This window comes from Manacus vitellinus, unplaced genomic scaffold (assembly GCF_001715985.3).
Source record: "Manacus vitellinus isolate BGI_N305 unplaced genomic scaffold, ASM171598v3 scaffold_0_pilon, whole genome shotgun sequence".
NCBI classification, from domain to species: Eukaryota; Metazoa; Chordata; class Aves; order Passeriformes; family Pipridae; genus Manacus; species Manacus vitellinus.
This window is the reverse complement of record NW_021938789.1, coordinates 28132718-28146610: the sequence shown is the minus strand read 5'-3', so window position 1 is coordinate 28146610 and position 13893 is coordinate 28132718. Positions and strand designations below refer to the sequence as shown.

General features: G+C 36.3%; 1 protein-coding gene across 1 annotated transcript in view; it reads left to right on the top strand.

The window, feature by feature from the left end:
- TENM3 (teneurin transmembrane protein 3) overlaps nt 1-13893 on the top strand; it is a 381689-nt gene that overhangs the window by 51249 nt on the left and 316547 nt on the right. The window contains exon 2 of the mRNA XM_018070569.2: nt 12943-13245. Within this exon, the coding sequence (XP_017926058.1) occupies nt 13014-13245 (232 nt within the window). The 5' untranslated portion in view covers nt 12943-13013. The remainder of the gene's footprint in view (nt 1-12942; nt 13246-13893) is intronic.

The following is a 13893-nucleotide window of genomic DNA, read 5'->3' as shown; positions in this document are numbered from 1 at the left end:
TCAGAAACTTCTTATTTAAATCTGGATAAAAAGATCCATTTTTTTTTCTTTAGTGGTAAAGCAAAGATGATACAAGCAATAAGCTAACACTGTGCTGCCTGCTTTCTCCAAACCCTGTCAGACTCCTTGTTGCTACCCCTGCCTCATGACCCTCCTGTGTGCTGCACCAAGGCCCAGCTTCAGCGGGAGAGGTGTGGGATGATCCCGGGGGTGCTCAAGCCCATTCAGTTGTGGAGCACTGGAGCACAGAGTTAGTCCTCTTGGATGAGTATTTAAATGAGGGCACCTGCAAGGGGGAGAGGAGGGAAGGGATCTCTCTTACAGTTGCTATTGCTCTTCATCTTGCTTTTTGAAAAAACAAGGAAAAGTGTTCTATTTGATTTTTTAAATTTATTTTAAGTAAATTGTAAGCTTCATTTCTGGTAAGCATCTGCCGAATCCAGTTTGCTTCCTCTTCAGCTGATAGTGAGAACACAGACTCCCTGAAAAGACTCCCTGTAGTTTTTTTTCCTGTAGTTGCATGAAAACCCAGACTATAGAATTTTATCACCAAGATTCTTGCAAACAGTACTTTGCAACTCTGAACTATGTCTCTTTTGAGGAAACCAAGGTGCTTCATGATTTATGGATAAGGGTTTCAGAAATTCAGTTCGATTCAGAAATTGAGACTGACAGATTGCTTTCGAAGGAAGCTGTATTGTGTCCTATCACAAGCACGGCACAGACTGAAGTGCTATGTGCAAGCGTTCAGGACTGACTGAGCGTGCTGAGGTAAGGTAAGGTACTACTTCATTAGTTCCTTATATTGTAGCTGTTACTGAGTCACTGTGACACAATCTCTAATTTAACAATTCTGCAGGACAGTCAGTGCCCTTAAATCAGTGTCATGTACCAGCCCATAGTGGTTTTGTTGTTGATAACATGCTTTTGTGAAAGGTAAATAAATGCTTAAATAGGAGGTGGAAGATGCAGCCTCACAGCAATGTTTTTGACTTGCTGATAGGCAGTATTTCTTGGGCAGCAGCTCCTGATAAATCTGGCACCTGTGCCAAAAGCTGCTAATTTCTCCCTCAGGTACACTGGAACATAGCCCTGAGGGAATAACAGGTTAGGAAATATAGTAGCCATATTTTGCTATTTTTAGTGGTGCTGGTTTTGTTTCTGTAATAAATTTCATTTTAGTTGAATAAATAGATAAAAGAAATTTGGAAGCAATTACAGTCTTATGTTTTTCTAGCTTCGAAGTTCACAATAGTACTTTGCACATTTGACTAATTGTTCTGCAACCTAAATTTAAAAGCTTATTCTTCAGGGGAGATGGAAGAGAGACTATTTAAAAACTCAACTTATAAGAACATTCCTGCCTTGCCTCTTCCTCCAATGCTCTCTGGTTGTCTTGGTTTGGTCACTTTTACCATAATTTTATGAAGAGACAAATTATCAGCATCTAGTTGGTTTGGAATATACAATTGCTGAAGGTGTAGGGGAGTCAGATTAGTTACATGCATTTCCCAAGCTGATTTGACTTAGCTTAGTTACATAGTGGGTTTTACTTTATATTTAAGAGAAGTATACTTCTAACAATACTTTCCCCATGGCATGTCTTTTGTGAGTGGTTTCTATTAGTATATATAAAAATTTATTTTTATGTGTACATATAGCTTCACATTCACAGTTCACTAGCTTTGTAGTGTTCAATTAAGCTTTTTAAGCATTAAGGAAACAAGAGCTGCGCATGGATTAAGATCTGATGGTTATGTGTCTAGTCATTCCACAGAGCTATAAAATGTCTCTTCGTCTTTCCAATCTCTTTTACCTGCTTTGCTCTCCATCAGTATACTTCAAACTCTTTATGCAAGTCCATCTTTGTTATAGCTGTACTTGGTGTTTGTGGGTTTGTTTAGTGTTTTTTCTGTGTTTGCACTGCTTGCTGAATATGTGTCAGGATTCTTTGATTACATATACTTAAGTTATACGGAGATATAAAGATATACTAAGATTTCCTTTGTCTCTCCTGTTCCCCCATATGAGATATAAACTCCCCCAATACCAGCAAATAACCTATGTTAAATCTTTTTCTTTCTGTCACCTGTTTCTTGGAAACCTTGATTAACTTACAGACAAAACCTTGTATTACTGATCCTACCCAATGCCTTTGTGCAGCTGCGTATGAGGCAGTGCGAGCTGTATGAGGCAATCTGTGTATGAATTGGAGGTGTGCAGTAGCACATTCATTGTTCTCAGCTGAATGAAACCTCTCCAGAAGATGAGTGTGTCCAGAAATGATAGCTGAGCACTCTGAACCCCTTCATTCATCCTGCTGCCTGTGCTCATCCTTTCACCTGGATGCGTTAAGAGCCTATGATATTAATCAGAACGGCTCCAGTCTCAGAGCTTATCTACATCAGTGGTTTTAAAAGTGCACTCTTCTGTCAGCATCACTGCATCTGCACAGTAAATTTTGCTAGCTTAAGCTATGACTTCTAGTAAATTCAACTGTGCTGGCAGAACTTTTCAGTACAGACTGGATCTCTCAGTACTGTGCTTTTTGACGCATGTTGTTCAGCTGTGCAAATACAGAGACAAGATTTTGATGCCACCAAGTTCAAGTACAGGTGTTAGGTGTTTTTTCCTTTTTCTAATGCCTGCATTTCTTCAGTCCTGGACCACCCCTCAGGAGTAGGAGAAAATTATCAATTTTTTTCTGAAAGTTAAATGTTTCTAAGCATAGCTAATGTAGTGGAAAGAACTTTAACTTGAGATTACTACTATGCTATAGAGTTCTTCACTTTAGGAGGGGCATGAGCCCCTCTACTCCGTTGTGTAGATCAAGGCAACTTCCAGATCCTGCCTCTTCATGCATCCCATGCTCTCTTTCTGTTTCCTAGACAATTTGGCAAAAAGTTAATGCTTGGAAGTGCCTATACTGCAATGAGATTTGTGTCCTTCAATATACAATAGGAAAATCACTAATAATTTCATATTAGGTATAGGACCATGCAAAAAATTAATGTTCCACTCTGTGTTTCATATTCAAAAAGAATTAGAAATACTTGAAACGAGATGGAAATTAAAATGGCTGCTCATCCATCCATATAGTCCATATGGACTTGTCTGAGGCATTTTGACTGTCGCTATGGGAAAGATTCTCTTCATTGTTCTGCTTGTGTTTTCCATGTCCCGTAAATGAGTGGAAGCCTGCAGTGTTCCTGGCTTTCAGTCTTGCACCTGTGCTTGCTAAACTTACTTGGTAAGAAATACAATTACATATTGTTTAGTTCTGGAGTAACTGAACTGTGGAACTTCTCTACAAACTCTTATTGGATATAAAAGGATTTAGTTGGTAATTGTGAAATATTTTTATTATTCAGTTATAGTTAATTGTCCATGTGTTTAGAGACCAGATTTTCATTTATGTTATTAAGAGAGATTTTTAAAGGATGGAAATTGCCCATCCTTTAAAGGTCACCTTCAGATCTGTTCCTGAATTAGAAGGATTTTTAATCAATTATTGTACTAAGAAATTCCTAGTATTATATTATGTGGTAATTTAAAGGATTTAAATAAGCAACTTCCCTTTCCCCTAAAAGCATAATGTTAAGCTGCTCAGTACTTACTGTAGAAGCTTGTGCTTATTTTACAAAACTGGGATCACTTGTCAATAAAGCATTTTTTCAAATTGAGACCGGTTTCTCTGAGATGTGAGTGCAGTGGGCCAGGTGCTGTCACTGGATTCTGCCAGCAGCAGGTCAGCTGCATCCTCATGGTCAAAATTTGGTGGCATGTGGAAGCACAGCCAGGTACCTTAACTACAGATAACACACACCAGTGGAAGAGGAGGTCAGCAGGAGGTAGTTCTTTGTCCTAGTTCCCCAGCTTCCTGAAGGAGATTTTGAATTATTAAAAGTTAATTGTTCTTTAAGTACTGTTACCAGAGAGGATCTTGGTTGGTAGTCATGTAGGGCCATGCCAGAGTAGGCTGTGTAGACACTTTCAGAGGGAAACACGGTCCTTTGAACACAATTGCTAATTACTGTGGGAAATTTTGCATCTCACATAGTTAGCCAAAGAATTTACTTTAAAAATGCGTTATTCTTTTGTTTCCCCTAATCAAAGTCTTAGTTCTGTTGAAATTGGAGACAAAACCTGGGAGGTAAGAACGGAATGGGGTGATTACAGGACAAAAAGGTTTTGTATGACCTTTAAGGTAAGGCTAAAAATCTGATGCAATGAAAGGCATGGTCTAGAAGAGAGTTAGAACAGAGATTGCAGAAAGGAAGTGATCCAGCAGGGCAAACAACCTCCAGTCTCTACTGTCCACTCGTTGGATCGTGGTGAAGAAGAGACAATTAGAGGTTGTGACAAGAGGACACAGCTTGTGCAGAGAGGGAAGCAGGAACCTGGGGAATAATAGAACACATGACAGCTGATACAGTCTGAATAGATGGGAGAGTTAAATACAGTAGAAGGTATTGCTAATGTAAACATAATCAAGCTAAACTGTGCTTTACTACATGTTATGTAGGCATTAGCTAGTAATTTTTCACACTACTGTGTTAGGAGCAGTAAATGAATGTTGTGACAGTATGAATATAGACTACTTGTGTTTCTGTGGGGATTTTCCATATTTGGGACTTTTCTTCTTTGTATCTGCGTGGTTTTGATTTGTTGCTGTTTTGAGAAAGTCATGGGGTGCAAGGGGATAAGTTTGAACAAAACAGAGTTCTTGAGCATTAAAAAAATTGGCAGCATGCTTTATAAATCTTCCTAGTCACTCTTTATTAAGATGAGTCACTAAATAATTCTCCAGGCTGCAACAGGATTCTAATTATAGTGTGACTCGGACTGAAAAATCTGGTTACCTGTCAGATCCTGATGAAAAGAAAAATCTTGTGAATGTCTCCTCTTCATGTGGAATTTCAGTTTTCACTATGAGAATCTGTACTTGAAAACTAAGGCTGATGCTGCATATCTCCTATGCCATGCCACCACAGCAATAGCTTCAGCACCTACCCTTAGCTATTTTTTAATTCCCTCTCCCATGTGTCCTCAATGACGTTCTTGTTGCAGTTTCCTCATGTCCTCCTTTCCTTTCCAGACACTTTTACAATAGTACTTTCAGCTCACCGTTGTGACTGTATGCCCAGCTCTTGCATGTCACATGCAATATATTTCATTTCCCTTATAGTGACTTGAGAGATGGATTGTTTCTGAAACCTCACTACTGTCAGATTGAAATTAACTCTGAGTTGTTGAAGGGGGAGTTGAATGATCGACAGCTTGTTCAGATGGTGAAGCTGACATACTGAGAGCTTTGTTCACCAAACAGAAATGCAGAAACAATTGTGCAGTGCATGCTTGGGGACTTGGCGACTGTAGCACCTTTGCTGATCTTCATGGCTTGCTATATGTTGTTCTTGTGTCAGATTCTCCATCACACTTGTTTTAAAAATCCCTAGATTTCTGTGGCTTTGTTCCACAACAAAAGAGGACTATGTGGAAGAACTCAGAAGGTGCAAAAGTAAATTTGAGAGACACCATTTGAGAAGGAATTATACTCACATAAATGAGAAGACCATTAAGATAGGTTGAGTAAGAACATGGTGAGGGAGAAATAATGTGTAAAAGATGGGAACAGAAGGAGATGATGTCATAAAGGATGAATTTCAAGTTTAAATGAGTAGAGGGAAGTATTTAGGCCTTTTTAGTTGCTGCTGAGTAATGAATTACCCAGTGCTGACTCTCTCCGAGTTTATTACTTTTCTCTGAAATGAGTCACAAAGTTTCCCGCTTCTAAAGTTTTCTTTGTTCTCATCCTCTACTCCCTTTTTGGTCTTAATAAGTGTTGCTATAATGAGTGCTACTGATTCTGTCTCCCTCCACCTTCTGTCCTGAGCTCGTTTTGTTATTCATTTTTTTCTTTATCCTGCAGCACTTCTGCTCTCTTAACTTCCTTTGCCTCTCCGTCTTTTCATCACATATTATCATTCTCATTCTTTCTACAGGAGCACACCACATTATTACATTCTTTCGTTCTTCATATTCTCTTTATCACTTAGCTCTCTCAGCCCTTTGAGTTAAAACACATCTTACACAAATCCCCCAAATTAGAGGCAGACACTTCCACTTAAGATCAGAGTTCATTGACAGTTCCTACAAACCATTCCTCCAATGGAGGAAGAGAAATTGTCAGTTTAACCCTATACCAAGTTCCTCTGAAGAGGCTGTTCTTTTTTACGGAGCAGTTGGTCCAGTGTCTCAGTCCTTCCTTCTTGCAAGTTATAGTTTTTCTGCAGGGCTTCCTTGGCGACTTAATAGGCAGCACAGCCCTGGGCTGTGTGTGTGCATGGCCAACTCAGGGTTAGTTTCAGTTTTCTCTTCAGGAGGTTTGTAACCTTGCTGTGGGAGGGCTTCCAGGGCACAGAAATAGCTATAGCTCTGTCTCAAATGCTGCTGTATGGTCGTAGTACCCTTACAGGAAAACGCCATCCAGAGAAGTACTCCCTTGATTCCCATCATTACAGAGGGTGCATTATCTCTTTCTGCTTATATGAGGGAAAGCATGATAATACATGTTCTTTCCCCTCCCCCCCCCCACGCTCATGGATTTCAATTTTAAGTAATGGCAGCAAAATTGTTATACGAACATCAAGCTCTATGACTAACCAGGATCCTGCAGAACTCTTTATCTTGATGATTTTCCTGACTCTTATTGCAAGAAACTTTTGTAATGAACATAGAGTACATTTATTTGTTGTTTATCCTGTCTCTAATGTAGTTAAGATTTTTAGATAGACTATGAAAGTAACTTTTATATTAACATTACATCCTGTAGTGATGGTAGATATGAGTGTTCTGTTCCCCTGACATGCAGAAAAATACAAAACATTTTTACTGATCTTCCTTATTATTCTTGTGGTTTTCTGTTTCAGTTTTTTGTTTGTTTGTTTTTAATCTGATTCTAAAATGTAGGGTTATTTAGTGACTTAAAGAGTTTGTAAACTGCCTGTCTGACAGGCCATCTGTTTCCCAATCCCCCTTAAGAAGACTGACTTGGGATGCATCCTCTCTAGTGTCTGTGCTGGAAGACAGACTTTTTATATTAAGAAGTGAGTTTCTAGATATGTCCATGTATTAAGAGTCATCAGTTTGACTAATGGCATACCATGGCTACAGATCATCCTAAGCACCTCTTCAAAGTGTCATTTTTCCAGCTCAGTTGATTTCTGACATATCTCACTTTATCAACCATTGAAGTGGAAATTTCATCACTCTTTTATGCTTTCTGAGTTTTTCTTAGTATTTGTTTGTAATAGGTTTTATGGGTGATTAGTTGTGTGAATTGTGAAGGATTTTTTGTGGACAGAGATTTTCTTAATTTTTGCATATTGCACTTTGGCTTTTTAATCTACTTGTTTGCATGTATCAGTTGAATTTGCTTTTTTTTTTTGCTATTAAGAGGCATCCAAGTACTATACCTAATGCAATTTGTAACTAATGCAATATTTACATTAGTTTAATCTGTAAATAATTACAGATTCAAATGAAATTATTATTACATTAAAATAATGGCACTTGCAGTCATGTGTCAATTGAACAGCACTACTTAGATGCTATTTTCAGCAGCCATTGTCAATGCTGAGAATAGGCACTGTCTTGACTCACAACCTGTAAAATCCTCCTCTGCTCTTATTCCAGACAAAAGTTCAAGCCTGCTTCTTCTCCCCAAAATCTTAGGGTTCTTGTACTACCTGTGTTTATGTAGATTCTTGTACTATCTGTGTTTATACATTAGTGTATCACAAAAGGAGATTTGGTCCCCATCTAAGCCAGTGTTCAGACTGTGCTTGTACTAAGGGGTCAGTGTAAAAAGAGTGATCATTCTTAATTTGTAATAATGATAATTAATAACAAACATAATAGTAATTCAATAATAATGAAGGAATTATTGGGAATACTATGATTCTTTGGAATGCATAAATTTTTTAATTTAGGTGCTAGGAGGGAAATTTGTGATGTGTAATATTTAAGTTCCTTCCCTGGCTCTGTTTTGCTGGCCTCAGGGAGCAAAGAAGGGCTCTGCTCCAAAGAGCATGCTGCTTGCCTTACTGCTGCTTCTCCTTGTGAGGCTGAGTAAGAGAGATGTTGTTTGGCCTTCCTAATAACAGTATTTCAAACTCTGTTCCTCTGTAATAAAGAAATGTACAAGTTTTATCTTCCCATTTTTTAAATATTTTCTGTTCCAGCCTTGCATATATTAATGATGCTCATTATTCTCAGAACTTATTCCAATTTTGTTCTGTGTGTTTTGTCTAAAATGGAGATAGACATTGAAAGGGACTATAAAACACACTATAGTAGATCCATAAATCAACCCAAGAAGTGACATAATATTTTCTATACAATTATCTCTTCATTTTGGTAACAAACATTTTATTTCTTACCTCTTTACTATGTCATGCCTGTGTAAATTTTTAGATATCAAAGGACATAAAATATTGAGGTATATTTAGACTTCTTAGTCAGGTACCTTGGTGTTCATTGAATCAGATTTATTGCTGGGAGAAGGGTCTCTGAGTGAGAGATGGGGAGGGGGCACTGTGTAGAATAGACATGATTACCATCCTGTTGGCTAAACTGTAATAACCCCTTGAGGTACTCACAATTGAAGCTGCTGAATGAAATGCAATAATTTTCCATAACACTTTAAGGGTCCTGCAGGCATGCTAAAATTGTACCTGGTTGTTTTGGATAACACTGTAGCATGACCCTAATGCCTCTTTTACATCTTGGCAATTAAAATACATACTATGCTTTATGTCTGTTGTACTTTTCTATATTGCAGTGTAGAACTTTAATGTTGAGGCTTTTTTACTGTAAAAAAGGTAAGTAACTGTATTGTGGAGTTTTTTTTTCCTTTTTACTACAGTGGCCTTATTTCATGTTGCAATAGATGATTAAGAGGAACTGATGAAAGGCTGTTTTGGGGAATTTTAAATGCAATATAAAACTTCTAATGGGCATCTGTCAGCTTTGTATCTGAGACTTCAGTTCGTTTAAGCTCCCATGTTAGCTTCCACATTTGTGTGTGAATATGCCTTGTGCTCGGTTTTGGTGTTTGCACTTGGTGTCTCTACAACACTTAAAGTAAATGAAAGAATTTTGATAATGTATTTGTTTTAATTATTGTCTGTCACTTATCTGACTTGGTAATTAAATATTGTACTAAATGTGTTAATGATGTCAGAGGTCTGCAACGTATCCTGACGCATAAGGCAATGAGCTCTCTGGTCCCAGTGATCTGGTCATGACAAGAATTGCTTCTCTGGTTCTTCTGCTTCTCTTCTAACTTAGTTTGAAAGAAATATTTAAGTATTAATTTTAAAATGGGCATTTCTTCTTTATGGTTTCAAACCGTTTTTAAAATTTGGAGTGACACTGAGAAAGTACAGTGTGAGTCTGCAATCAGCTAAGCTATGTAAAGAAATGGGATGAGCATGACCGTATAAGAGCTGACATGTCAGTCTTGTGATTAGCATACACCCTCCTGTGTAATTCAGCCAGGAAGATTCAGCCTTTGGAGAGATCACTGAAAAGGTCATGGGAGATCCCAATGCTCAGTGACACAGATGAGCATCCTCAGTTTTTATACTTCGAAAAGTATTAGACCAAAACTTGAAGTAGTGGCATTCACCAGTTAAATCTTTTTCAATTTTCTATAGTATAAGCAGACAATTTTAGGTTAGCATTGCAATATAATGCGTAGCGTTATATAACACAGTTGTTTTCACATGCTTTTGTGAGTGTGTGAGTTCAATAGCTTTGTAAATATTGCTCTATGAAAATTTCTTAATTTAGTTGGAATGAAGCTATCTGATAGACCATAAATATTGACATATGGGCAAAAATTCCTTGCAGATGAAGGCAAGTGTTTTTATAACACCACAAAATAAATTTAATTTTATTTCCTTTAGAATTTTAATCAGATTTTTCAAATCAGTTGCTGTGCATTTGGGTAACTCCCCCAAAGATACCGCTTTTATATTATAGGAAGCAGAGAAGAAGAAAAAAAGAAAATGTATTCAATTTTGTGCAGCAGTGGTTCATTTAAATCTGAAGATTTCAGTTGGAAAATTTGATAATATTTTAGCTACAGTGATCCTTACAAGAAAGAAACTAAACAGATGCAGTAAATGACAGTTTGGATTTTTTAATTAAAATAGTTTTCTCAGTATTTGAAAATAGTTCTCTTATTTGGGGGTTAGGGGTGTTTCTAGAAAAAAAAAAAGGCAATGATTCATAATGGGACTAGTTAAGATTTTACAAGGCCATCTGCAGGTCTTCTTTTGTTTGACTTGTCACTTCTGACTTAAACATTAATACAGATATTTGTTTCTGTGTTCTGCAGCTATATTTGTGCTCTCTCTCTTTCTGCTTGTTGTCTGATCACTGTAGAGAACATTTATTTGTAGACAGATCTTTAAGAGAGCTTTTATTCTGCCTTCTTTTGAATAGGTGCAGTAGTTCACTGAGGAAGTAATTTCAAAGACAGGAGCCTGAAGATGTTAACTGTTCCCTGAGACTTGCTGAGAGATACTATTAGTCTTAAAAGTTAAAGTTTACTGAAATTAAACAGGTGTTTCGTATAATGCCAGATTCAAAAAAATTAGGTTCTTAAATCCTAACAGATTTTTTTTTTTTTCAAAAATGCCCACAAAAAAATGCACTAGTCTTCATTATTGTGGCAGGCTAATCACTGCTAAAGTGTCTCCATAATGTGGAGCTTGAGTTTTTTTAACCTTTTTGTTCTTTGCCTGGACAGGCAATACATAACTCAGAGAATTGCTTTTTGAAATTTTATTGTATTCATTGACTTCTGTGGGAAACAGATCAGTACTTCCTCCATGCTACAGCAAAGATTAAATCTTTGAGGATTTCAGCTTGCTATAGTAACAAAGTTTTGAGCAAAAAGTTTGATTTATTGGTTTGGGTTTTGTTGTGGTTTTTTTTTAACGTTATAAAGTATTTTGAAAACTTGGAAAAAAATTAAAATTATTTCCTCTTGGATGGTGAATAGCATACATATTTTTCCTATGGTGCAATTTAGAGATCCTAGGAATTAGTGGCCCTTTAAAGTCTTGAAAGGCTTAGATAAAAGGAGAGATATGCTTCCACAAAGTTGTTACACTGCAAAAGAATTCCTGTGTGTATTTGTTAATAATTATTTTTAAATTACAACTCAGTCTAGTGTTAATAAAATGCAAAGTTTATAAAATGCCTAGAATATTGTTTTCACATGGAAAGAACTTAGATTCATTAGTCAATCAAATATTTTAAAATCTGAGTGTTTCATATACCTAAAAAGATGAGCTATGTGGGCATGCAGATATCTAAACAGTCATAAATTTAATAAATTGCCCTACTATAATACTTCATTTTTTCTGATCATGTAGAAATTTCTTTTTTACCATTTAACATTTGAGAATAAAAATAGAAGAGAAAATAAGCATAACAGCTTAAGTGAAAGTCTTTGTTACTTTTTTTAGTCTAAATTGAGATTTACATGGGTCAAGAAATACAAAAGCTTTTTTGGAAAATTTCAAAACAGAATGATAAAGGACTAGCTGCCATTCACAAGCTTGAATTATATTTCTGTAGTAAATTAAATATTCTCTAAAATATTCTAAGTGACAGCTAATTAGTTTGTTTGATATTATATGTTTAAATAAGTAAAGAGATATAAAGCAACCTCATTTTTGCTGAAAAGGGTGTAAATGGAGTTTGCTGTTGCTATGTGGTATGTGCTGTAAACTGTCATTTTATTTCTACATCACAGAGGACTTGACTAATAGTACCTTGTAAAATAATCAGTTGTGTATTTTTTTTAGTTTAGCTTTTCTCAGTTTTATTTTTTTACTGTTAAGCACTTGAAAGTGAGGAAAGCACTGAGGAGAAAGTTCTCCCTGAGACAGAAGAAAGAACCCTAGTATATTAAGGTATTAAATAAGAAATATCAAGGTATCAGTTTAAAAAGTGCAGTTGCAAAATATTAAAATTGTTTATATGTTTTGTCAGCTGTTTAAAGATACAAATTATATTCTTTATTTTATTTTAGCACTTCTCTTTAAAAAAGAAAAGCAAAATTTTACGGACTGTTCCTTTCTGTCAGAAATGTCGATATTTTGGTTAAGGGTTAAGTCTGGTTTTGAAAACTAAGTGTAATGAAATATTAAAGAAAAATAAATAGTCATAAAACTAAGATTCTTACTATAATATTCCTTAAAAACTTGAGGGAAGGAAAAACTTTTTCTGTCGTTTACAAATCAAATATTTTCTTGCTTTCTAGCACAACTTATGTAGAACATACTGGCTTGGAGAAACCTTCCTGAACATCACCTAAAATGTTTTTGTAGCTTCCTATGAAATCATGTGTTCATGTTCTTTGATGAGAACAATATTCATAGATTAGAAATTACAGTAAAGTTAAAGAAGTCTTAAAGTATAAAAAGAAGTATAAAAACCCAAACATTAAACCCACAAATTTCTGACAAGCAGAGAAGGAAGTCAGATTTGTCCTTAAAACGTACATTCTTCTCAGAAGAACAGAAAACAGCTTACATACAATTAAATTTAGGCAAGTAACACATTTCTAAAGCTGAAAAACTTTTTTCCCACCAAGTTCTCAGTCTGCTTTTGATCTTCTAATCTGTTCTGTAAAATTCAGTAGTATTGTATTGTTGTTCACAAGAAGTTCTTTGTTCATGCTTTAGATCAGGGTAGCTTGTGCATGGAACTCTGGGAAGTCTTGCAGATATGCACAGAAGTGCTTCTCACTCGTTGAGCCGATCTTTCTTTTTTTCTCTTCCAGACAGTTAGGGAGCAATTACAGCAATTAGAGATCATTGTAACACATCAGTGGTTGTCTTTCTAATTTTATTATAGGTGAATGTAAGCTGAATGTAGAGAAGACTTCCAAATAAGCTGGACTGATGTGCACAGAGAAGGAATGAAGTATGGATGTGAAGGAACGTAGGCCTTATTGCTCCCTGACAAAGAGCAGACGGGACAAGGAGCGGCGCTATACAAATTCTTCTGCAGAAAATGAGGAATGCAGAGTGCCCACGCAGAAGTCTTACAGCTCCAGTGAAACCTTGAAAGCTTTTGATCATGATTCCTCTAGGTTGCTGTATGGAAACCGGGTAAAAGATTTGGTCCACAGAGAAGCAGATGAGTATACCAGACAAGGTAGGCAAGATGTTTTAATTCAGAGTGTGTAAATTCAGTAGTTCCAAGGCATTCTTGCTGCAGGAAGAGTATGCCATTATATCAGTTTCATTGGTTTTAGTAATATTCTACACACATTGTACATTTCACTTTTATCTCCCTAAATGTTTACAAATATGAGGAAGCATTTTGTACTATCTTTGAAATAAATAATATAAGATGCATAGGAAGTAAATGGCCTGTGTTGGGCAATGGGTCAGTGACAATATTGCAGAGTCAAGTGTGAAGCGTTCAGGCTTAAAATTCAAAAACTAGACCCCCAGTTAATCAACTCATTAACAGATTTCCCAAAAGTTTGAAGCTCCTGTATATCTAAAGTGTAAATAGCTTTAAAACTAATAAAAAATAAACAAATACAACCTTTTCAAGAAGGCCAAGCCCTAAGAATAGGTTTGTGGAAACAGTATGTGTGGATGAGCATCCAAATAATGCATTAGCTCAGTGCCTTTATTTTCTAGCTCACAAGGGCAGTAACAGAGCTTTGTACAGTGAGTAAGGTGAGTTAGTTCACAATTTACGCATTTGAGTGTGTTGGAGGATTTTTTTAGTGGATATCTATGATATCTAACCAGATGCTAACAGATTGCTAAGACTCACTGGATTTTCAGG